The 25,331-nt window shown below is 30.0% G+C and overlaps 1 protein-coding gene across 3 annotated transcripts in view; it reads left to right on the forward strand.

The window, feature by feature from the left end:
• Positions 1-25,331, forward strand: part of LOC129909056 (sodium- and chloride-dependent glycine transporter 1-like) — a 53,947-nt gene that overhangs the window by 15,972 nt on the left and 12,644 nt on the right. For all 3 annotated transcript variants that reach the window (XM_055985997.1, XM_055985999.1, XM_055985998.1), the window contains exons 3-9: positions 2,487-2,621; positions 3,185-3,328; positions 3,572-3,794; positions 16,235-16,421; positions 16,627-16,794; positions 21,875-22,051; positions 22,289-22,573. In XM_055985997.1, coding sequence (XP_055841972.1) covers positions 2,487-2,621; positions 3,185-3,328; positions 3,572-3,794; positions 16,235-16,421; positions 16,627-16,794; positions 21,875-22,051; positions 22,289-22,573 — 1,319 coding nt within the window. The remainder of the gene's footprint in view (positions 1-2,486; positions 2,622-3,184; positions 3,329-3,571; positions 3,795-16,234; positions 16,422-16,626; positions 16,795-21,874; positions 22,052-22,288; positions 22,574-25,331) is intronic.

The following is a 25,331-nucleotide window of genomic DNA, read 5'->3' on the forward strand; positions in this document are numbered from 1 at the left end:
AGATTATTAGAAGCCATCTAACGAGTTTTCAACTTCTCTCTAAGACCGGATCCGGTGGAATCTTGAAAATGAGGATAATTCATTTTATGAGAGTGATGCAAAAGTATACAAATGAACATGACGACGATTATCATGATTATGATTATCCTTGGAGTATGCGGTATTATTTTAAAGATGGGGGTTTGGCAGCAACATAACGCAGGAGGATGTAGATGACTTCTTTATAATGGTGGCAACTCGCACCCGCAGGATGTAAAACAATAATAAAAGGACGAGTGAAAATATTAACGTTGTTGTATTATATGCTTTGCATGACGTTGATGGTGTGACATCGAAAAAAGGGGAGCAAGGATAATGGATTCATATGCGAGAGGTGTTCCTTTATTTATTCTGGAACAAATAAACAAACAAAAAAAAAAGGAACAAAAATGGAAGCTACACATCATGGACAAGGATCACTTACGTTGACTCCATATACCACACAGCTTCAGCTGCTCGATGGAGCATGACAACAGGCAAAGGGAATTGGTTGGGGAGGTATGCATAAAAAAGTTTACACTTTTATGCCTCTGATGAAGTAATAAGTAATAACTCATTTTGAACTTTAACTTTAGGCTCTGGATTTTGTGTGTGTGTCCTTTATTTGTTGAAACAACAAGGTCTAACCCTTAGCTCAGACAAATTATTATCAAATGTCAGACGGTGTGGGGGTGTTCTGACTGAAAAAATGGAAAAAAAAAACAAAAAAAAAAAAAAAAACAGGAAAGCAAGGCCACGTATGAAATACTTTGTGACGTGAAAAGTTCAACAGACTGATGATGTATGTTTCGCTACACACGCTACGCTGGCGCTGGGATGTGTCTGTTGTTGCAATCGTAAAATGTTTTGCTTTTGTTTTATGAGATTTCAGCCTCGATGGGGTTGTAAAAAAAAAAAACAAAACTTTATAATGCAAGTTCATGTTTATAAAAAAAATCACATAGATCTGCTTATTTTTTCTACCCTCGAGACTGTAATCAGAGTCGTATAAATGGCATTTTGTTTTACGTCTGCAATTATGCGCATTTTATAGTCGAAATTTTGTTGTTTTTTACGTTTTTATTTATTAAAAAATGGGGCAAATTAAAAATTGAGCTATAAATAGAAACATTTTTAATATTTTTTTATGAAGCTCTTATACGCCAGTTCGAGTGAAAATAAAGTAGGTAGAGGTTCGAATAGAAAAAAGCCTTGGCATAAAATTTATACAACTTTGAAATGTTTTCAACTCAGTTTTTTTTTTTTATTTTAAAACTCTCTTAATAAGTAATCACTTGAATTTTTAAAACAAGTAGGTATACGTACTCATATGAGACTCTCAAAAATTTTAACATGAAATGCAAAAAAGTGGTGGGTTTGAAGGTTTTTATTTTTTGTATGAATAAAAACGTAAAATTTTAAATTTCAAATTTCAAATTGCAAAAATAACTATCACATAAAAATAAGGCCATGATAAGGCCATTTTAAACTTTTCTATAGGTATGAAATGATGTTTTAAAAACTTGAACCAAATTTCTTGAAATAAATTACTTATAAAGTCATTTAAAAAATGACAAAACTAAAATATACTTTTCTCGAGGTCTTAGGAGTGCCTCCGTTTTTTTAATGTTACCGTTAAAAAAAAAAGTTTGTTTTTTTGCATTTCATAATTGACGTCAAAATCAAAAATTGTCATGAGCTCGGAAATAAAGAACAGTCTTTTAAAGTTAATTTATCTGAAAAATCAAAAAAGATATCAACACTATTTAAACGCAGTTACAAGGAATAACATTTAGATAACAATTAAGATTTTAGTGAATTTTCCAACATTCTTCTTATACTTCTTTGTGTGAATAAATATCCGAAACACCATTTTTGTAAAGTCCAAAACTGATTATTAAGTGATTATTTTGACAATTAACTACTCAACAGTTTTTTTTTTAATAAATATTTTCGTTAAAATCGGTTGAGTCGTTTAATCAGAAATAAAAAAAAAAACAGTTCTATGGCGAATACCGTTAAAAAAAATTTGTTTATTGCAAAAATGTGACCTTGCTTTCAACACTTTTAGTATTTTTTTTGTTAATAAAAAGCTTTGGAGATTTTTTTTTAAACAATATTGTGCATTTTTTTCATACAGCAATTACCGTTAATTTTGGTCCTAAGAAAAACTTAAATTTTCCCAATATGAAAATACTGAAGATTTTTACCAAAATAAGATTTTTTGTATCCAAAATTTGGTTTTGACAAAATCATTGTAAATATTTATTGAAAATTATTTTAAACAATGCAAATTGTTTATTTATTTATTTATCTATACTTAGATTTGTTCTTACAAATTCCTATAGCTACAAGTAATTTTTTTTTATTAAAAATGTTTTTTTTTTTTATAAAACAATGTGTTTTTTTTGCAATAAAACAAAATTTTTAAACAAAACTAAATTTACTTCATTCATTGTTTTTTATAGGTGCCTTTTTGATACCCTATTTACTGATGGTACTCGCTATTGGACTGCCGATATTTTTTTCTGAAATGTTTATCGGCCAATATGCTGGATTAGGACCAATTAAAGCCTACACTAATATGGCTCCAATTTTTCAGGGTAAGTTAATTTGAACTTTTTTTTATGTTTTAATAAATTGGATGAATCACATTTTTTGTTGTATTAAGAAATAAAAAGGCTATATACATAGCAAATTTAATAAATAAAAAGATAGAATTCTGATGAAGCCTTGAATTTAAATTTGCTTATATAGATTGGTCCTTATTTTTTGTTGTGTTAACTTTCAAACAAAAAAAAAAATATCCCAAAGTTTTATTATAACAACATTTTTCGTTTAAAAATGCATAATGTACATCGAAATGCTGTTTAAACCAAAAAAGAAAAAAAAAAAAAACAGCTTTCAACTTATTGTTTTCAAAAAGTCATTAATTAACTTTTAAAAACTTTCAAATTAACCTTGAAAAAGAGCCATGCATACAAAAAAAAACTTAACCTCCGTTCTGCAACACAGAGAAGCTTAACCTCTGCACTCTGCAACAGATGCATGACATCCTTGTTGACATAATTATTAATAATTCTTATATTTTTATTAATTATATTTTTTCTTTTTAATTTTTCTTTTTTTTTTTTTTTTTTTATTAAATTTATTTATTTATTGACAGGACTTGGCTTCTGTACGTTAGTGGTAATCACATTTGTCACTATTTATTACATGGTGATAATCGCTTGGATAATTTTTTACTTATTCGCCTCATTTTGGCCGCGTCTCTTGTGGGGCTACTGTAATAATGAATTCAATACAGACAGTAAGTATATATCGTTAATTAATTCATTTATGGGCAATATGTGGTCATCAGGACTTTGCAGTTCCCGATTTCCCAATCGCACCTACCTCTATATCATATACCTATACTCGTATACAACAACTATAATAGCTTGGATGTATGCGAGAGAGCGAATATATCGAATGTGCGTTCGTTCGGTTCCAAAAAGAAGACTTTTATTCATCAAAGGATACACTCTTGTCTCTTCCATTGCGTATTAAACAGATTGCTACAGCAGCTTGGAAGATAATATCTGCAAGGCGAATAACCAGCATAATGAAATGGACAACATTTTCTGGAAGCGTACATGCACGAGTGTTAAGGATATTTGCGAGTCGAATAATTTGATAGGCATTAATGCTACATATTGTTTTAATGTGACCGCACAGGCGGAAGTTCCTGTCAGGCAAATAATTAAGAGGGTCCTCGCATCCGAAGAATATTATTAGTGAGTAAATGTTTATTGTATTATTTTTTTCTTTTATTTTTCATACTCTTACTTTTGTTTCCTTGTTATTTCATTAATTTGTTATAATTTTGTTGTTGTTGTATTTGGTTGACACTCCTAATTAGGAAGTTTTTTTTTTTTTTGTATTTTCCTCTTAAGTACTTAGTTCCCATTTCCTTTTATTTTTCATGTGTTAATGCTTTTTCTATTAACAAAATGGAATGTCACCTGCAGTCCAAATGAATTTGTATTTTTGGATTAGATTTGTATTAAAACAATAATGGTTTTTGGTCTGCAAATAAAGTATACTTTTAGGCGCAGGAAACCTCGTTAATTAAGAAAATGAGCTATTTCTAACTTCATTAACTTAAAGTTAATAAGGAAAACGAGTTTTACTTATTTTCGGAGACTGCTTGAATTATGAAAACCAAAAGCATTTTTTTTTAACTTGTTTTTGAAGCTTTGAAGAATATTTTGTAAATGGTGGTATCTAATCTTCAATGAATTTTTGTTTGTAACGAATGCATAACTTATTTTATAGCACCTTCCTTCCTAAATAAGTAAAATATTCTTTTTCATTCAAAAGGATCTTACCTGTCAGTCGACACACATAAATATGCATAAGTCTCAGGTGGTTCAATCTTCTTCCTGACATAAAAATGGTATGTAGATAACTCAACAAAAAAAAAAACCACAAAAACACAAAAAGCTTTTAATAAAATAAAGAAATAAAAATACTTAGCTATACAAAAAAAAAAATATAAAACACCAATATTAATGGATTCTTGAATAAATCACTTAAATTATTAATATCACTCTCACAAACCGTTACCCTCTACTCACTTCTTTCAAACCAAAAGAGGAAGAAAAAAAAATTGTTTTCCTACATAATATTGATGTCACATCCGCTCTGAAGCGTGTCCTCATTCCTTTTAATTTGGCTTTTGTGAAATTGGGACTAAATCAAAATGGGTATAAGAAGTAAGGGGGTATAAATGTCTTCATCTCGTACATGACTCCCTTCGGCATTCAAAGAGTACAAAAAAACGAAGACGACGACGATACGATACGATGATGGTGATACAATCCCAATCCATCAATAAATTTCTGGCACGAAAAAAATAGGACCTCCGGGAGAACACTCGTACCATATAGCTTCTATACCTGAGAACTCAGACCTGTGAGAGCTAAGATGGTGATATGGTATCAGAATGTTAGCAGTGTTCAATGTTCGTATGTCTTCATATTGATGACACACCATCACACAATGGCACAACACATACCCAATCCGATATACCCCTACTTTACTCGTATGCAATATGGAAAAAAAGTAATTTGAAATTATGACTCAAATTAGAGTCTCGGTGCCTCACGTGCGTGAATATTCGGTTTTACACCCATGCGATATGCTATGATCCGATATCTCAAGGTAAAAATAAAAGAAAAATATATAAGTAAAATGTGAAAAAAAAAAAAAATATATTCTTAATCTTAATGAAAGTGGATAGGAGTATTAAGACGGTTGAGAGCTATTTTTACTCATGGGAGTCTTTTCATAAGAAACGCACTTCATCTTTTCCAATTGTGGAAGCTTTTCTTTTTATTCATTCATTATTTCTTAATAATTTGTCAGAAAATTCTCTGAAAAATTGTTTACCATTTGGTGGATTGAGTCCTTTTTTTGATATTGATGATATCATCAATTAAATGGGTATTTTTATTTACATTGATAGCTTTTAAAGGAAAAAAAAAAAAAATTAATGGAAATTTGAGAAAGTTAAGTTTGATTTTATGTAGAAAAAATGCCAATTATAAAAAAATTTAAGTACATAATTTAAATAAAAAACACTTATTGAAAGACTTTTTGGAAATCATAAACTAATGTACTGTATCATTGGAAATTATCTTTAAATCTTTGATGCCGGGTACAAAGGGGTTAAGTTAAAAAAATCGATTTTCGGATTTTTATTGGACTTCAGTCAGTTTTGTTTTCTCTTTCGTTTGGTCCTATCGCCATAGCTCTAACGTATCTCCTTTCGTTAGAAATTATTCGGTACAAAGGGCTTAAGTCAAAAATTTTTTAAATTGAATGGTATTAAGGGTGTAAGTTGACTTAACTCCTTTGTTTTTGCATTCATTTTTAATTTTTAAATTAAAAAATTGATCCTAAAGCGTTGAGTCAAGAGGAAGAAAAAAAAACTAAAAGCGATTTTTCTACAGTATTATATTATTTCAAAAAGAATTTTCACATTTGGTAATTAAAAAAAATAATTTTTTATACATACTATATACAATTTTTTTAACATTTTTCAAAAAAAAAGTTGGTATGCCATTTTGAAGAAATAATTAATTTACACATAAAAACTAAATTTCAAAATTTTTCATTGATCCGTTTTCAAAAAATTGATTTTTCAAAAAAAAATTTTGAAATATTTTTTAAAAAACCAAAAATGCGTTTTTTGAAAATTTTCTAAAATTTTAATATTATCTTTACTTACACACTTTTGTATAAAAATTTTCATTTAAATCGGGTTAATTTTGTACGAGATATTCAGAAACGAAAAAAACCGTTCTATGACAGGTACCGTTAATAACGGTACAAAAAATATTTTTTTAAAAAGTTGGCCCTTATGTGTAGTATTACACACAAAAATTTTAATCAAAATCGCTAGAGCCGTTTTTGAAAAAAATTAACTTTTCTATTTCCGTTATATGGCAGGTACCGTTAGTTTTGGTCATAAAAAAAAAATTTCAATTTCCCCTCTAGGGAATCACCAAAAACTGTTAACTACCAAGTTTGAAGAAAATCACTTCACTCGTTTAGGCTGCAGCTCCAGATAGAGACAGACGGACAGACAGACAGACAGAATTGCCGGACCCACTTTTTTGGCATTCTCCATCATCGTAATGTCATGTAAAATTGTTATCTCGAGTTCGATTTTTTTTACGAATCCTAAACTTGCCCTATAGTACCTATGTATATCGCAAGTAAAAAAAGTGGAGTTACGAGGTTTTCTCATGAGACCGACGAAATGCCTTTTGATGTGCACACGTGTGCCCTCAATTTTATTTTAAAATTGGACTAAGTTGCCCGCTAAGAAAAAACGGTTAGAACTAGCATTAAACTGTTTATATTTTAAGGTTAAAATTTCATTAAAAAATTAAAATTGTAGTAACTAGAATTATTAATTATTTCTTTAATTGTGTAAAAAAAGAAATACTATTGAATTGTGTAACTGAAATTCTTAAGTTAGTAACTTATTAACTTGAAACGAAGCAAAAAGTGACTTAGTCCACTTCCATAATTATGGGTATGTACCTACATTGTAGATTTCATTGACATTCGAACTCAGGATTTCATTTTTTATGTAGATATAATCGAAATTTGCGTATTCAATTTGATTAAATTTTGTAGTTTGATATTAAAATAATTATAATTAACAATAATACAACGTCAAAATAGTAAATTTTTGTAAAAGAAATTCGTAAGAAGGTTGTCAACATTGGTGTTAATAAAAAATAATCAAAGAAATAATGTTAGTTTTGTCTTAGAAAAACTTTGTTAATTTGGGTCACTGTGGTGTATGCGTAATAGTTTTTTATTTTTATACACAAAATAAAATTATATATTACCTATGTATTTAATATCACCTCCCTAATCAATCAGCTCAAAAGTACTAGCAGTCATAGTATTTTTTAAATATCTTGACATAAACAAATTCGTTGGTATAGATATCTTTAAAGAGGTGTTCCTCAATAATAGCCAAACTATGGCGTAAGCTTTTTAAATCTATTTTTCTCTTTTGATTTAGTAGATGGAAAACTGCTTTTGTTCAGCTTATCCCCAAAAATGTGTAATCGTTTAATCGTCTTCCCCCTTAAGCTATCATTAGCCTCTATATACATACATATGTTCCAAGGATATGGAAAATATGGTAAATGCTTAGATTATGAAAAAAACAGGAAGAACTGTAATTTTAAATTACCGTCCGTACGGTTTTCGTGGCAGGAGGTCCAATGGGTATATTATCTATGTAGTTGCGCAGTTTCGTCGAAAGTATAATTTTTTTACTTGACATTCCATTAGAATTTTCAGATAATGTCCTCTTCTTCTGTTCTGTTTTTCCTTTTATCTAAATATTTTCAACTTTTTTCAAACTACCTACAATTATAAGGCTTTTAAGTGATTTGTTAATTTTTTATTTAGAAAAAATGTTTCCTTGAAAATCTTATCTAGAAAACTATTAATCTGTCAGTTGTAATCTAATTGTACTTAAAAATTCCCTTCTATTCTATGTTTCTACCTTTACCGCTTCCGAAAAAATTTAAAAACTCAAATAAGATTCGACATCCTTCATTCAATCCACGTCCATACCTAATCTTGGCTATAAAGCTCGCTTAGTAAAAAAAAAAAAATAATAACCCAAAATCGTCAGTAAAAAAGAAAAGTTAAAGTGCAATTTTTGTCCGAAATTGTCCAATCCACAATCCATTAATGTCTCAGAATAAAAATACTTCCAACCAAACCAGCGAGAGCCAGCTTCAGCGAACCAACTATATACTATATATTGATTGATTATGATTGCAGTCACATTAAATCTTTTTCGTTCCATTTGATCCTGTAGAAAAATAATTGAGCAATATACACAACTATGCACTTAGCTTTTATTACCCGTGCCTCCTTCTTCCATCAATCGGAGTTTTATTTGGCATCCGCAACCGTCTCAGGCCAGCGCTCCGGTGAGTCGCATTTAAACCAGAATCTGAAAAGACACCACATACACACGAACACACACACACACACACCATCATACCACACCACGATGAATATTATGCTGGGTGATATAACCAATGCATTTGTGTATAGGTACACCCGCATAACCTATAGAGACCGGAGAAACGATAGACGAAACTATACTCATTCCCGTATACATAGTCAAAGATGCACACAGGATCCACAAGTCTGAAATGTGACTATAGGTGGCTACCATATCAAATCAAATCAAATTGGAAGCAACCTCCAAGAGAAACGTCAGAGTCCCCAGTCCCCATGGCAATCCTCAATTCTAGTTTTCCGAAACCAGCCCAACCTCAATCCCAATCCCAACCCGCATCACAACTTGCAACCGAATTAATCGATGTTAGACAAATCTACCTTATCACTACATAAATATACCAGAATATCCTGAATGTCCTTCTGCAGCAGGCATGTCATCCTGCTGACCGAGTTGAGGGTTTGTTGCAAAGGTTTTCCAGCTTCAAATGCCATTAGACTCTTGACTCGCTCATGTGATGTTCAAGAGAGTGCAGAGATTGATGGAATTCTAATTGATTTGGCAGCACAGGAGTGCCACACAGATGACCAACGACGATTTCAACTCCAAACTCCATCCGATAACGAATCTCATATATCCCTTATATTCGTTTCGAATTCGTCTCCTCTTTTTCGTGTGTCACGTCCGTCGTGTCAGTCAGTTTGGCCATCATCATCGTCATCATTTGAACTAGACATCCATCTATGATTTATTATTGTTCTGTTTAATTTGAGCTTTCCTCAGAAAGAGTCCTTAATGAAGGGAATTTTCAATTAAATCTCCTATAGCAGATGTTAATTAACATCATTCTGCTTGGTTCTGCTGCTGCAACAGATGTTTGACGGAATTTTTTAAAAGCCTAATGTTTCCTCTTCCTCTTACATTTTTTTTTTTTCTGTTGGTGTCAATGTCCCTGTGTCGAGTGGAGTGAACTATGCACATGGAAACATTTTCAACATCAACAATTTCTTCCATCACTGCCGTCCAGTTTCTGTTTAATTTGCTTAATAATTGTGCCAGAGTAGCTTTTTAGATGGGTATGGGAGTATAGTTCTAGGGAACTTGTTTAATATCGAAATTGGCATAGAAAAGTTTTTGGGCTTCTTCCAAATCGATTTTCATTATAATGAATTCGTAGAATTCGAAAAGTCCTGTTTAATAGGTTTTATCCGTGTCCTGCACCATGGACTTGTCTTTTTTTGTTGGCTATCTTTTCTATGGAAACTTAATTTAGAATAGTGTGGGTGGTTTGAGCATATGAATGGAGGTGGGGAATTCTCAATTTAATCAAAAGTAGTTTGTTGGACATTAAGTTGAATAAAAAAAAGGAAACAAAAAAAAAAAAAAAAAAAATACTTCGAACAACTTGGAAAAGAAGGAAAATCAGAAGTGGGATTGTCTTGTCGTTAATGTTTGTTTTAATGATGTTAATGGTTGACTACTGTTTTTTGGAGACCCTCTCTATTGATACTCGTGTGGTTTTGACATTTTTTTTTGTGTGGTTCTTGTAGTTTGTCGTTAATTATCATAAAAATAAGAAAGAAGTTTTATTAATGAATTTTTGATATAATGGATCCGTGTGTTAGGCCTTAAATTCGAAATGAAGAAATGTTCGAGAGTCCACTTGGTATAGTGTGAATGGGCTTCTCAATCTGACAAAAACAGGCCTAGTTAACGATAGAACTAATTTTCGTCCTTGAATTTATCATTTATATAAAATCGGGACCTCTCATGAAATAATTTGGTATCCAACAAAACTGAACGTTTGATTCCTTATTAATTTTTTTTCTTCTTTTATATTTAAAATATATTTTTTGTAGCTTTTAAGTTTGCATGCTTTCTGTAAAATTTAATTATATTAATAAATACTAACAAACAACAAAAACAAAAAACTTAATATTTTTAAGGAATTTATTCAGATAACAATAAATTAAAAATTCAAAAACAGTGTTTGTCAATCATTCAATTCATTTTTTTTTTAACAGCAATGCTTGGAAAAAGCCTAAAATATCTCTTAAGTTTTTGTTGATCCTTTTGCTTTGCCAAAATTTATATTTAAACGATGAACCCATTTTTTTTTTTAAATAATTTTTTGTATAAAAAAAATGAAGAAATTTTTTTTTTTCACACATTTGATCCAAATTTCCAATCTAAGAAAATTCATATATCCGTTTTGGAATATGATTTAAAAACAAAAACGAAAAAAAAAAAAAAAAATAATATTCAAAAAGATCCAAAATTGGTGTGTATTTTGAAAATTTTACTCAATTTTTAAATTAAGGCTACTAAAATGTATTTGTACAAATTTTTTTGTTGAAATCTGTTTAATGGCTTACGAGAAAGTCAGAAATAAAGAAAACGGTTCCATGACAGGTGCCGTTATTAACGGCTCAAAAAATATATTTTTTTATATTAAGAGTAGGACCTTAACATCAACCGTTTTCGGAGTAGAGCGCTGAAAAAGAGACAATGCCGCACATTGGTTCCCAGATGGAAAAAAACCCAAAAAAGTGATACAATTTGTTCAATTTTTTTGATCTGGTTTTTTGTTTAAAAATATATTTAAATACGGAATGCAATCAATTTTAATTTTTTGCATAGCCTGGGTCCCGAGTATACTTAGCTCAAACTAGATTCTTTAAAATTTTGGAAATTTCGTTCTTTTTTTCTGCAACTTTTGACGATTTTTTTTTTTAAGAATAGAGCTTTTTAAAAAAAAAACAAAAGTATGTAGTGTTGTTAATGGTATATTTGTCATTAAGTCTACATTTACCGTTTGTTGAATTTGCTTTTGAATCAGAAAAACCAGAATATTATATAGAGCGAATAGTTTTTACTCTTTGTCGGCCAATAAAAAAAAGCTCCACAATGCTCCACGTTCATTTTAGTATTAATTAAAAGCTTATGATATATACTATTTATGGTGTTAAAACAAATGACCCATATTGACCCATTCTCCTGTAAGAGCTTCTTGAGTGTAGCAATGAGTTTCACTCAAACAGCACTTGAAATTGGCTTCTGGTATTACTGTTTCTAATTTAACGGCTTTTTTTGTAAAATAAAGTGGTTTACATTATAAGAGGTCTATGTAGCCTAGAGTGACCGCAAGAAATCGATTTTCGAAATTTAATCGGGGGAACCCCATAAAATGTTCCGCCTTTGCAGATTTTTAGATAGCCAAAATTTCAGCTCGATTGGATAACTCTAAATGGTGCCGACACTCGCTCAAAGTATCAAAAATCTCTGTTTTTTCACTGTTTTTCCAAGAAAATTAGCTCTAGCTCCCAAACAAATCGGGTTATTTTCACTTTTTATATATTAAATTAAAGGTAGTGTTGCTACACGTAATTCAGATGCTAAATTTGTTTAGTTTTACTAAAAAAGAAAAATTTTGTCATCAATTTAAATTTTCAGTACTTACCTCAAAAAGAGCTGAAGTGCAAACTCGATTTAAAATTAAACTTTTTTTTTAAACTGTTTTATTTAAAAAAAACGAAACATTTAACAGAATTCTAAGGCTGTGTGTGAATTGCGTTAAATAGTACACCGTGTAAAATTTTTGACACTATTGAGGTGAACAAAAAAATTTCAGCTGTATGGCTTATTGTTTAATATTTTTCTCTGCCTCTTTTCTGCTATGAAAATCCTTTTTAATAAAAAAAAAAAAAACAAAACAAAACAAAACCATCTGCAAAAAAAAATTTAACTCAAATTTAGCCAAGTCCCAGAGCCCAAGAAAATTTTAACAGCTGAAAATTTTTTTATTCACCTCAATAGTGTCAAAAATTTTACACTATGTTAACTATTTTACGCAATTCACACACGTCCTAAAAAACAAAAAAAAATAACATCGTGTTACATTTTGTATACATAATTAATGAAGTAATTACTAAAAAAATTTAATCAAGAGATTTACAAAGTAGTTTTGGAAGCATCAGGATACAAATTTTCGGTACTCACTGACTACTTGAAGTACATATTGTTTTTGTTCCTCATCTTTAGTTAAAAGGTTATTAAAATCGGTTATTAATTTGACTCCTCTTTCTGTCATGTCATTTACGACTTTAAGTGATTGCACTTTTTTAAAGCCATCTTTAAAATGCGGGTTTTCGGGCCAAAGATTTGGAGGTTCTTTGAGAAAACTTGTGTCTATTTTCAATCGGCTTAAAAAGTTCAATGTTTCTTTGTTCACAATATTTGTTAACCCTGCTGTGACAAATTGTTCATCTTCATGTGTCTGTAGCTTTGGATTTACTATTCTGTTGGTTTCCGTTTCACTGGTTTTCAAAATTATGTTGGCCGTTTCTAATTTTTCGCCATCTCGTAAAGTTAGGTCAAAGAACGCCAGACCTGCCAGCTCTGAACTCAAATACCATAAATGGTTTAAGAATTTAGCAAGAGCCTTCTCTGAAATATCTTTGTCTATCTTGCGGTATTCAATGTTATTACGCAAAAGATCAAGATCTTGTTTAGGAGCCAGATAAGCTCTTGGGGCATTAAACCAAGCAAAAGTTTTTCTTGTCGAATGTAAGTTTGATTTTGAAACTACAACGTCAATTGGATTTTGCCCTAGTGCTTCTATTGTAGCTATAATTATGTGAAAAGCATTTCTATCAGATGCCTTACATCGAGTCAATAACATAGAAAGTTTCATTGTTAATAGCTCTTTCACCCCACGACTATACCTCATACTTTTGCTACCCGAGGGCCCAGAGATAGAGAAACATCCATTCTATCCCAATCCGCAGAATAAAACAGTTAAAAAAAAGTTTAATTTTAAATCGAGTTTGCACTTCAGCTCTTTTTGAGGTAAGTACTGAAAATTTAAATTGATGACAATATTTTTCGTTTTTAGTAAAACTAAACAAATTTATCATCTGAATTATGTGTAACAACACTACCTTTAATTTAATATATAAAAAGTGAAAATAACCCGATTTGTTTGGGAGCTAGAGCTAATTTTCTTGGAAAAACAGTGAAAAAACAGAGATTTTTGATACTTTGAGCGAGTGTCGGCACCATTTAGAGTTATCCAATCGAGCTGAAATTTTGGCTATCTAAAAATCTGCAAAGGCGGAACATTTTATGGGGTTCCCCCGAAAAAAATTCGACAAAAAATTTTTTCTATGGGAGTTGCGGTCACTCTAATGTAGCCATTACTGATAAACCAAAAAATAAAGAAAAATCAAAAATTTTCAAAAAAACGGGAAAATATCAGAAAACGGTATAAATTTAACTTTTTTTTTGAAAACTTTTAATTTTCTTTGGTTTATCTTAAATTTAAACGGTATGTTTTAACAAAATGTTGAAATAAACTCAAACGAATTTAATTTTGCTCATAATCAACCATAGTTATAAAATAGCGGCACATTTTCTCAGAAACCGTAAAAATGCCTATTTTGATAGCTTTTCTAAAATGATCTCAAATGTAAGAAAACATTTTTTTTTTACAAAGTTAACTTAATTTATTTGTAGATAATTAAATGAAGTTTTCAAATGTATCCTTAAATTCTCTGTAAAGTGATCCGTTGTTGAGATATTGATAGTCAAAGTCAAAACTATGGTTTTTGGTTTGCAGTCTAAAAAAAATCATAGAAGTTTGAAACAAAAAGAATTTTAAAGCTAAATAAATAGCCTTTCTAAAAATGATAATCATTTTTTCACAAAAAATGTTCCCACTTTTTTTAAGAGAAAAGTAAAAACAAAACAAATTTGGAAAATTTTGGCATTTGAATAATTCCAGATCTAGTTATTTTACAATTAGAAATAAATTATTTAGTTTTTAAATCCTAAAACTAGCCGAATGTAGCTTTCACATGCTTTTTGTTTTGTCATGATACGATAATTTTTGACTGAGATACAGCCTATCGAAAATAACTAAAAAAATCACAATTTTCTGGGTTAGTAAGTAAGAAGTACGGTGCTATAATAATTCTGAAACTTTTTAGTTACTTGCTTTCTCAAAACCTTCTTTGTATTGAGTTTTAATTAAGTTTTAAAAGTAAAAGAGAAATTCACATCACAAAAAAAAAAACAAGAAAAGGAAACAAAAATATTGAATACACTCGTATTAATCAATACAACTTTTGAAAAAATGAGTAAGTTTAAAGTACGACGCACAATTTTTAGATCACGATGAGAATTCGTTTTATTTAATTTATATAACAAATTTCAATCAAATCGGTCCACCCGTTCAGTTTTTATAGGTTTTTTCCACTTCCTCCATAGAAGGGAACCACTGTGTGCCGTAACGAAGGTCTATACCAAAATTCAGCCCAGTAGGAATTTTGCCGCAGATAAAACCTAAAATTACTGAACTATCTAGTCAGAACTGACTTGTTTAAAGTAAATCACTCCAGTAGTTTAGGCTGTTTATCAAGATAGATACAGACAGACTGAATTGCGGGAGCAATTTTTTAAACATTCTCTTTTATCGTAATGTCATGTCTGATTGTTATCTCTAGTAAAGAAATTTTACTAATCCTTAACCAAAAACTTACTAAAACTAAGTAAAAAAGAATTTTATAAAACTGTTTATGACTTTCTAAGGTGCCATGTATGCGAAGTCTCATAGCCCTTAACTAGCGGGTGATCAAGACCATTTCAACAATACCTCATTTCTTAAAAATTTAACACTAATTTAGGAGTTATGATGTCGCAGATGAACATACAAAAAAAAAAAAAAAATTAAAATCATTTTAGTTTTGCGGTAGTCAGCAAGCAATTTTAACTTTTAATTTGCTAGAAACTAAAGGCGGTCTAATTTATGCTCAAAAGATTTAGGGCCAGTTGTACAAATATATAATCCGTGGTTAAGCAACTTTTAATAGCTAGATCCATCCTTGAACCAAAGTTGATCCACTGCTAATCCGCCGAAATCGGCGAGTTGAATTTTTGATCCGAGGCTGAAACACGTTTGTACAACTGGCCCTTAAAGAGGGCTACTTTGTGTGTGTTTTCAAAGTACCTATTTCATATTGTTCGTTAACAGTTATCAACAGGTTTTTAACAGATTTCTAAAATATTGTTATTGTCTTTAAGAAAAATTAATTTTGCTTCAAAAATTAAACTTTTAATTTTCCTCGTGGAAAAATCGTTAGTGCGATTGACTATGAGGTCTAGGTTTAAATTCGAATGCCAGCCATAACATTTCTGTCAGGGGTACAGTCTCTTGCAATGAACTGACAAAGTCTCCACGAGTATCATTGTCATGAAAAAGTGCATATTTGAACTTGGTGGTAAATTGTAGGTATTTTCTATTCTTGCAAATTAAATGCATGCAAACAAAAATGGTTGAGAGTAGTTAGTCTTTCCTCCTTTATAAAATGTCGTGCCAAAAATTAATTTATTTATATTTCCTGGTGAAGCATTTTACGATACAGAATATTTATTCAGTAGCTTCTTGAAGCCAAGGTCGATAGAAATGAGGATGATGCCTTAATTTTAGATAAGTTTTTCTATTTATGTAATAACGAGTCAAGGATTTCTGACAGTTTTTTTTTGACAACACTTCTTTGTAGTTTTTTTCTTTGATTTTATGTCATAACATAATTTTAATTAAAAAAAAATCAGCACCAATATATTTTTTAATCATCAATTTAATTTTTTTTTTTTTTTTCATTTCAGTCAAAACGTCCTTGCTGTTGGTGATTCCTCTTGGTCAAATTGGGGCTATCCAAGATGGCAGTTGGTACTGTGTCTTCTTCTTGGTTGGGTTATTGCATTTTTATGTCTAATTAAGGGTGTAAAAAGTGCTGGAAAAGTCATCTATTTTACTGCTCTATTTCCTTATGTTATTTTAACCGCATTATTGGTAAGTAAACTTATGTAAAAAGTATAAAAAATTTATAGAAAGTTTGTCTAGCTAAAAACAAAAATTCATTTTGAATGGTTATGAAAATCGTTACAAAAAAAAAACTTAAAGTTTTAAAAAGGTATTTATAAAGTGTAGACCAATTTCTACATTACTTTGGAATTTTGAAAACTTTATAAGAAACTTAAATTGATTTTTGTTACAGATTCGCGGTGTTACATTGGAAGGAGCAAGAGAAGGAATTCTATTCTACGTGAATCCAAAATGGGAAACACTTGCCAAGGCTAGTGTTTGGGGTGATGCTGCATCACAAATATTTTACTCATTTGGTTTGGCATGTGGTTCGTTGGTTGCGTTTGCATCATACAGTCAGGTATGTTCTAAGAAGAAAATTATGAAACAAAGAAATGAGGTTTAATTTGGATACAGTTAGTCTTTTGTTATATACAACTTAGTCAATCACTTAGATGTGGTTTTCAATTTCCCTAATTATTATTGACCATCTGACCGATAAGGGTCATTTATCTTTGTGTACTTGAAAAGGCATATTAGCATAGATAATGAGAAATTCAATTAACTTACAAAAAAATAATATAACTTAAATTTCAAAGAACTAAATTAATTTGAAAATACAACCTGATTAAATTACTTTAAACAAAATCAAATATTCTGAAACAAGTCCTTAGTTTTTGGTGTTATTTTAACATTTTTTACAATATTTATTACTTTTTTGACGTGAACTCTGTAAAAGTGCAGGGACCTATTTTACCAACTTCCAAAAATTTTGATTACAAGCGAACTTTTCCAAAAGTTGTGAAAAAATAACAGATCCCTTTTATTTCACCAATTTGTTGTGTTTCGAAAATTGTATCTGTAATCTATAATGTGGAAATAAAATTTGTAAGTATTTTTTTTTGAATTTACCAATTTTGGAAAAGTTTAATTTTCTCAAAAACGGATCCTACTACTTTGATAAAAATTATTCAAGTATGTATGAGTTCTAAGACAAGGTCTATCTGTTTATGAAAAAGATTTTTTCCCACAGATTTGCTTAATTTCAACGTAATTTTTTAAACAACATCACTTTTATAATTTTTATATAAATCAAAAATTGAATTTTGAAAAAAAAATAATTTTTTTGATTAAAAAAAAAAAAATTGAAAATCGAATTTTCGTTTTTAGTTTTAGGTGTTGATTAATAGTTTCTACTAATGGCATACCAATTTTATTTTAAAACATTTTTTTTCAAAATTTTACTTATAAAAAAGTAGTTTTTTTTAAAAAACACTAACAATTTTGATTTTGTTTTTTTTTTTTTAAATACATCGTTATAAAAGTAATTAAACTACATACTATTTTTTGGGCTTGATATTTAAAGTAGTTTTTTCTCGTTTTCTTTTCTTTTATCTTCTTTTCTTAAAAATTTTAGCATTTTGAATTCCAAGAAAAAGAATTCGTGCATTTTATTTCTATTAAGATTCAGTTTTTAGAGAAAAAGGGTAAAAATAGTTATAATCGTTTTTTTTTTTTTTTTTTAACTAACTTTTAAAAGTAACATTTTGAACATTTTTATCATTAACTCATTTCTGGCGGCTACCAGTTCCAGTTGACTTAGAAACTTGAAATTTTACACACTATCTGTTTTTGGTCTAATTAGAGGTAATCTGAATTTTTTTTAAAGCTTTTGGTTTTTCAGGAAATTCACTTTGCGTTTTCGCAAATCTCGGTATCAAAATTATTAAAATAATTTTTTTTTTATATGGAGTATGAATCAATTTTATTTGAGTATAATAATGAAGCAATGAACTAAAGAAAGCTACACTGGGTAATGAAAGATTATTGAAAATATAATAATAAAATTTGTAATAATTATATTTTGATATTTTATGCTTACTAAGAACAGTTTTTTGTGTGGTACCCATCGAAGCATTTTGGATATAATTCGAGATATTACATTTTTTGCAGGAAAAAACGGATTGGCTGGAACACTTGCGACATCGTTTTGATGACAGTATGTATGATGTTTTCAAAAAAAAAAAAATGATAAAAGTGCCTAGTTCATTCATTCCTTATGGTAGTGCAAGTACCTATAGTGAAAACTTCTCTGAATTGATTCCTTTCAAAAATCGATAAACAAAATCAGCACCCGGTAACAATCGACAATTTTTTTAATCCTCACCACCTAAAATATCGTCTTTCTAACAGGTAATTTGATTTATTCTCAATGCATAGCGAAAAACCAACTCTTGTATTGTATTTACATTCATAGTTCGTGAAAATAGAAGTGGTAAATCAGAGTTGACCGAACTCAAACAATTGAGAAAAAGTCGTGGTTTCATTGATTTTGCATTCGATAGCGAAACTGTATGCACCTGTTCGCTAATGGAACAACAATTGTTAAAGTTATTATTAAATCATTTGATGGATCCATCAATCAGACAAAACGGTTTGATCGAATAATGTGAAAACTTGTCAACATTCCATTGCCAAATTCAATTCGTGAATACAACATAACGATAGGAGGAATTGATTTATATGATAACGCTACAAGCAATTTATCGGATTCGAATTCGAGTATAAAAGTGGAACTGGCCAATTTTATTTAACTATCAAATGCGCTGCATGAAGCGTTGCTAAAAGTATGGATGGTAGATTGCATTTCCAATAAATTTGAAAGGAAACACCAATGCCAAAACTAGAATTTACCTAGAACATTTTTTGTGGATACCCAAAGAAATGTTATATCCTGATTAATCCAAAATACTTCGATGAATACTGCACAAAATCCCATTCTTTGAAAGCATAAAATTACCTAATTAACTATCTTTCCAAATCAATTTTTAGTTTATTTCAATTTTTAACTAGTTATGCTCCAGAAGTCTTCAAATATGACGTTGCGAAAAGGCAACGCTAGCCGGAAATGGGTTAAGGTGATGGGTATATCAATAACCCGAAAAAAAAAAAACAAAAACAAAAAATTCAACATTTTTCTTAAAATTCGATGAGACTTATTTTTCAAAATTTATTTTTTGTTTATATATATTTTTTTATAGACAAAAATTATATTTTTACATATTTATAATTTTGACATTGAAATATTGACTTTTGAGAAATCCAAATCACTTTAACAAAATTGTAGGCGCCCTTTTTAAAAAAAAAATACTTTTTTAAAATTTGTACACCTCCATTTTCAGTCAAAAAAAAAATAGTTCCAAAAACTACTCTGTACACTCTCCAAAAACTTCTACTTATCAAGTTTAAAGTCAATTGGTTAATCTTGTATTTAAGCTGAAGCTAAAAGATTTATGAACTTGCGAACTAAAAAAATTAAGTATTAGCTTGAGCCTTTCGATTAGGTCACCTCACATTGACATTTTTTATACTTATCCCAAACAAAACTTGAGAAGCCATTTGAAATTGGTGATTTTAAGACTTTTATCGAATTAGTCATTTTCAAATTTAATTTTTTTATTTTTGTAAAATAGCTCCTGTTCACCGGTCCTTTTAAAATATTTTTAATAACACAAAGTTATTTAATCAATATTTGAAGTTAGAAAAATAATTAATATCAAATGAAAACCATGGATTCCTGAGGTCATTTTAAGTCGAAAAACTTAAGTGGTCATTTTCTCGTTTTTGTCCCGTTTTCGAGTTACCACGGTTTTTATGATTTTTACTCTCTTGTCCTTTAACTGGCCTTATCTTTGCCAAACTACGTTTGATTTGAAATATTTTTTTTACAACCAATCAAGAATTTATTACAGTTTTAGTTTGTCTCAAAACTTTTTTTTCTACGGACAACCGTTTTTCCACAATTTTGCATCAAACACAATTTTCTTCGTTTTTTAAGTTGTTTTTTACACTTTCATATCATTTAAGTCAAAAAAACACGTTAATGAGTATTAATTTTTTGTGCTTTTTATTAAAGCCCAGTTTATTTTCATAAAAAAAAAGTTTTATTTCTTAAAAAAGGCTACTAAAAGTAATTAAAAAACATAAACAAACTGAGTGAATTTAAAAAAAAAATAATTTTTAAATACAAAATTAATTTAAATGAATTAAAAACTTTTCCTGAGCTATTGTGGTTAAGAAATGAACAAAAAGATAAGGCTCAGAAAAAGTTTTAATCCATTTAAATTAATTTTGTATTTAAAAATTATTTTTTTTTTAATTCACTCAGTTTGTTTATTTTTTTTAATTACTTTCAGTAGCCTTTACTATGAAATAAAACTTATTTTTTATGAAAATAAACTGGGCTTTAATAAAAAGCACAAAAAATTAATACTCATTAACGTGTTTTTTTTGACTTAAATGATATGAAAGTGTAAAAAACAACTTAAAAAACAAAGAAAATTGTGTTTGATGCAAAATTGTGGAGAAACGGTTGTCCGCAGAAAAAAAGTTTTGTGACAAACTAAAACTGTACTAAATTCTAGATTGGTTGTAAAAAAATGTTTCAAATCAAACGTAGTTTGGCAAAGATAAAGCCAGATAAGGGAAAAGAGAACAAAAATCATAAAAACCGTGGTAACTCGAAAACGGGGCGAAAACGAGAAAATTACCTCTTAAGTTTTTCGACTTAAAATGACCTCAGGAATCCATGGTTTTTGTTTGGGGCGGTGACTGTGGGACACCCTGTATAATATTTTTTATAAACAAAATTTATATTTTTACATATTTATAATTTTGACATTGAAATATTCACTTGGGAGAAATTCAAACCACTTTAACAAAATTGTAGGCGCCCTTTTTAAAAAAAAATTACTTTTTCAAAATTTGTACACCTCCATTTTCAGTCAAAAAAAAAATAGCTCCAAAAACTACTCTGTACACTCTCCAAAAACTTCTACTCTACTTATCAAGTTTAAAGTCAATCGGCTAATCTTGTATTTAAGCTGAAGCTATAAAAGATTTATGAACTTGCGAACTAAAAAAATTAAGTATTAGCCTGAGCCTTTCGATTAGGTCACCTCACATTGACATTTTTTATACTTATCCCAAACAAAACTTGAGAAGCCATTTGAAATTGGTGATTTTAAGACTTTTATCGAATTAGTCATTTTCAAATTTAATTTTTTTATTTTTGTAAAATAGCTCCTGTTCACCGGTCCTTTTAAAATATTTTTAATAACACAAAGTTATTTAATCAATATTTGAAGTTAGAAAAATAATCAAAATCAAATACAATAGGTTTTAGGTCCAATTTATTCACAGTCCATTAAATTTAAAGTCGCCATTAAAAAAGGGAAATTTTAAAATGTGTATGCGATTTGACAGTTTTATAATTTTTAATTTAGCCTTTAAAAATAATGGAGAGTGAATAAATTGGGCCTTAGATACATATGAGATAAACTTATTTTTAAACGAAAAGCATTAATTACAAAAGAAAATCTTAAATTTAAATTTTAGCTGAATAAAAAAATCCTTTTCGCTTTTTTTTCTCATTTTTCCAGTTCAATAACAACTGCCATCGAGATACGATCTTTGTTTCAATTACAAATGTTTTTACGTGCATTTATGCTGGCTTTCCCGTATTTGCATTCCTTGGCTTTATGGCAAAAAATATTGACGTACCTGTGGATGAGGTGGTGCAGTCTGGTCCAGGATTAGCATTTATAGCCTACCCGGAGGTAAGTTGAATTTTATTTTATTTTTTTTTTTATTTTTCACGAAGAGTGTGTCGTCCTTTCATTTTTCTGAATGCATATAAACAAAAAAAAAAAGTGCTTTAACAAATATTTGTTTTATGTCGGATTTTAATAAAATATTTTCTTTCTCTCTTTTTTTTTTTTTCTTTCTCTTTTTTCTCTTGGCACCTGTACTTTTGATAAAAATGACAAAAAAAAAAAACTCAACACAAACAAAAGGCTGTTCTGATGATGCCTCTGCCACATGTTTGGTCCGTGGCATTCTTTTTGATGATGTTCACATTGGGCATGGGATCCCAGTTTGGTGGCATCGAAGCTATTTGTACGTCACTCATTGATCAGTGGCCGCACTTGAGGGACCATCACTGGCGTGTCACAGCCGGAGTGTGTATAGCTTGCTTTGTTGCCGGAATACCAATGGTCTGTAATGGTGGCATTTATTTGTTTACTTTGATGGAATGGCATACAGCTTCGTGGGCTATTTTACTCTTGGGACTTGCTGAGGTAAGTTTAAAAAAAACAAAAAAAATTGAAAATGATGTCACTAAATGGTACCGGGGAGGGAAATGTTTTTTTTTATTTAATATTTGGTCTTGGGATAACTTCAATGCAAATTTATCATCCCCCAATCCTTATTCCAAAAATTCTAACCTTGTCAATTTTTTGTCATTCTGACTCCAAAAATGATTAAAAATGTATGAAACCCATATTTTAAACATTCATTATGGGAAAATAATATAAAATTATTATTTTTATTGATTTTCGCTTAGGTTTCTATAAAATCCCTGCCAATATATCCACACAAATTTTGTAATTCAGCCTTAACCATCATGCCACTAGTTTATGGCCAATCGACCACACCAGCAAAACCGACTAACTAATGTTCAACACAAATTAGCCATTAATTATTGATTTCGTTAATCAATCTTCAGCAGCAAAGCAAGGTTTGTTGATTTTGATTGCCTCTGAAATTATGCAGCCCCTTTTTGGTATTTGAAAGGGGTAACCTGCTGCGCCTTTATACATATACGTTGCACTACGTCCCGTCCGCGTCCTCCACACATCTCGCTCGCGCCACGTCATCATTTCAGTGCCGCAATCAATGCCATTACAATATACCAGGCCATAGTATGTCAGGTGGTTAGTTTTGGTGGGTTTATAGGTAATTGGCAGCTGTGGAACAAGTTCTCTGGCTTTCGACAAGGCTTCCACTGCCGCTGGAATTAGGAACAATAAATTGGTGTGACTTGTTCCCCATATGGCATATAAGTTCTAATTATTGCTGGGGCTAATTAAGAGCAACTGTAGAGGGCGGTAGTAGTATATTAGTACCTTTTGCGACCTTTTGGGGGGAGTGAATTTCGATTCTGGAAACCTCGGACTACAAATTCGTAGTACGTCCTTCCGTCTCGTCTATGCGGTCCACACGTATACCTATACTTTGTACTCATGACAAATATTTTATTTGACAATCGCCTGATGGCACAACACCGATATGTGCCTCCATAATTTAGGCTAAAACACTATAACAGTGCCCCTAGAGTGGTTTAGTGCTAATTTACACAGAGAGATGCAGTAATAATCAGTGCAGAGCCAGCTGAAGTTGAGGAGAGAAAGCGGAAACCAGAAGTTGAAAGCAGAAGCAGAAGCTTCACCCAAAATGGGTTAATCTGGTTGAGTTTTAGTTTTGGTCGGTTGTTGTGGGTAAACTCAGGGCGAACTGGGGTTCATTAAGCCAGAGAGTAGATATTGTAAATTGTATATACTCTGTGAGGGTATGGTTGGAGGGGGGGAATATACAAAGAGGTTATATAGTGGTTTGTTCAAACTGTTGAACCAAATGTTAGTTTTGCAAACTGTTGATAACGAACCCGAACCCGGCATAGGTAATAATTTATCTGAGCAAAGCGCTTTATGCAAAACGACGACCAACAACCAACGCACGGTACAAGTTAGATATGTAAATATGTGCATTTGTATGTATATGAAAAACAACAAAGCATGAAAATCATTTTAATGGATTTGAAATGTTTTTAAATGCATTAAAATGTACTAAATTAGCTGGGAGAGGGAAAATTAAATTATTTCTTTTTTTGATAAATTTGATAAATTGTTTCAACTTTGGTAGAAGGATTTATTCGGATTACAGATCGAAAATTTAGACCAGGCACAAGAGAGTTTACCGGGGCTTGTGAATGCTACAAGTAGTCCGTGATTACGAATATGTTCGTTGTACATAATTCTAAGTTAGAATTTCCGTGCTAATGGCTGTCTTGCAAAAACATCTTCTAAAGCCATTAAGGCAGGGTTAGATAATAACTCCATTTGTTATCAGAATGTTCGAAAAAAGTGCTTCCTACGAAATTATGTAAAGGCCGGGATATAAACTCTAAGTTAAAGATGAGACACCTAAATTTTTTTTTTAGCCTTGACATACAAAATATTACATAATATTACTAAGAAAAATGCATTATTGACTAGGTACCGTTTTTTTTTCTGATTACGAAATGCCGTTTTATTTTTTTAAAATTGAAATTAATAAAACGTCTAATAGTATCGTTGCGTTATATAGAAATAAGATTATTATCAATTATTACGAATACAGTTTAATTTTCACATTGTTCACTGTGGCGTATTCGTAACTTTTTTTTTTAACTGAATTATTTAAAAACACAAAAAAGTAAATAAATTCTTTTGATTATTCATTTAATGAACTAATTAATTTTATTAGGTAAATTGATATTTTATGAAGTTTAAAAAAAGTCCCAAATTTCAATCAAAATGTCTTGAATTAAAAAAAATATCATCTGTCTGCATCTTTTGGAAAGTGCATACTGTGTAGAGGGATAATATCAAATTTAATTTGAAAAAGTATATAAAATTTCAGATGCGGGTCTCAGAAATTTAGATTTTTAGCCATACTTTCACACAGAATCGTCTGTTAGAAATACACTTATAAGCAAAAAATTGGAATCAAACTGCGTTCTGTAAAAACGAGAACTGATCAGAATCTAATTGACATACATGAATGTTAATGGTAATGGTAATGGTAATGAAAAGCTTGAATCAAAAGCTTTAAGTAAATAAACTTAAAAATCTGTTCACTTTATACATTTCCGATCAACATAAATGAAGTAGTTATGTAAGCAAAAAATACTGAAATTAAAACAGAGAATATCTGGAAAATTTAACACTAAGAAAATAAAAATGAAGTGCAATTTATTGACAGATAGCGCTAATACTATCGTATGCATTTTTATTT

The sequence above is a fragment of the Episyrphus balteatus genome, chromosome 2, assembly GCF_945859705.1.
Source record: "Episyrphus balteatus chromosome 2, idEpiBalt1.1, whole genome shotgun sequence".
Taxonomy (NCBI): Eukaryota; Metazoa; Arthropoda; class Insecta; order Diptera; family Syrphidae; genus Episyrphus; species Episyrphus balteatus.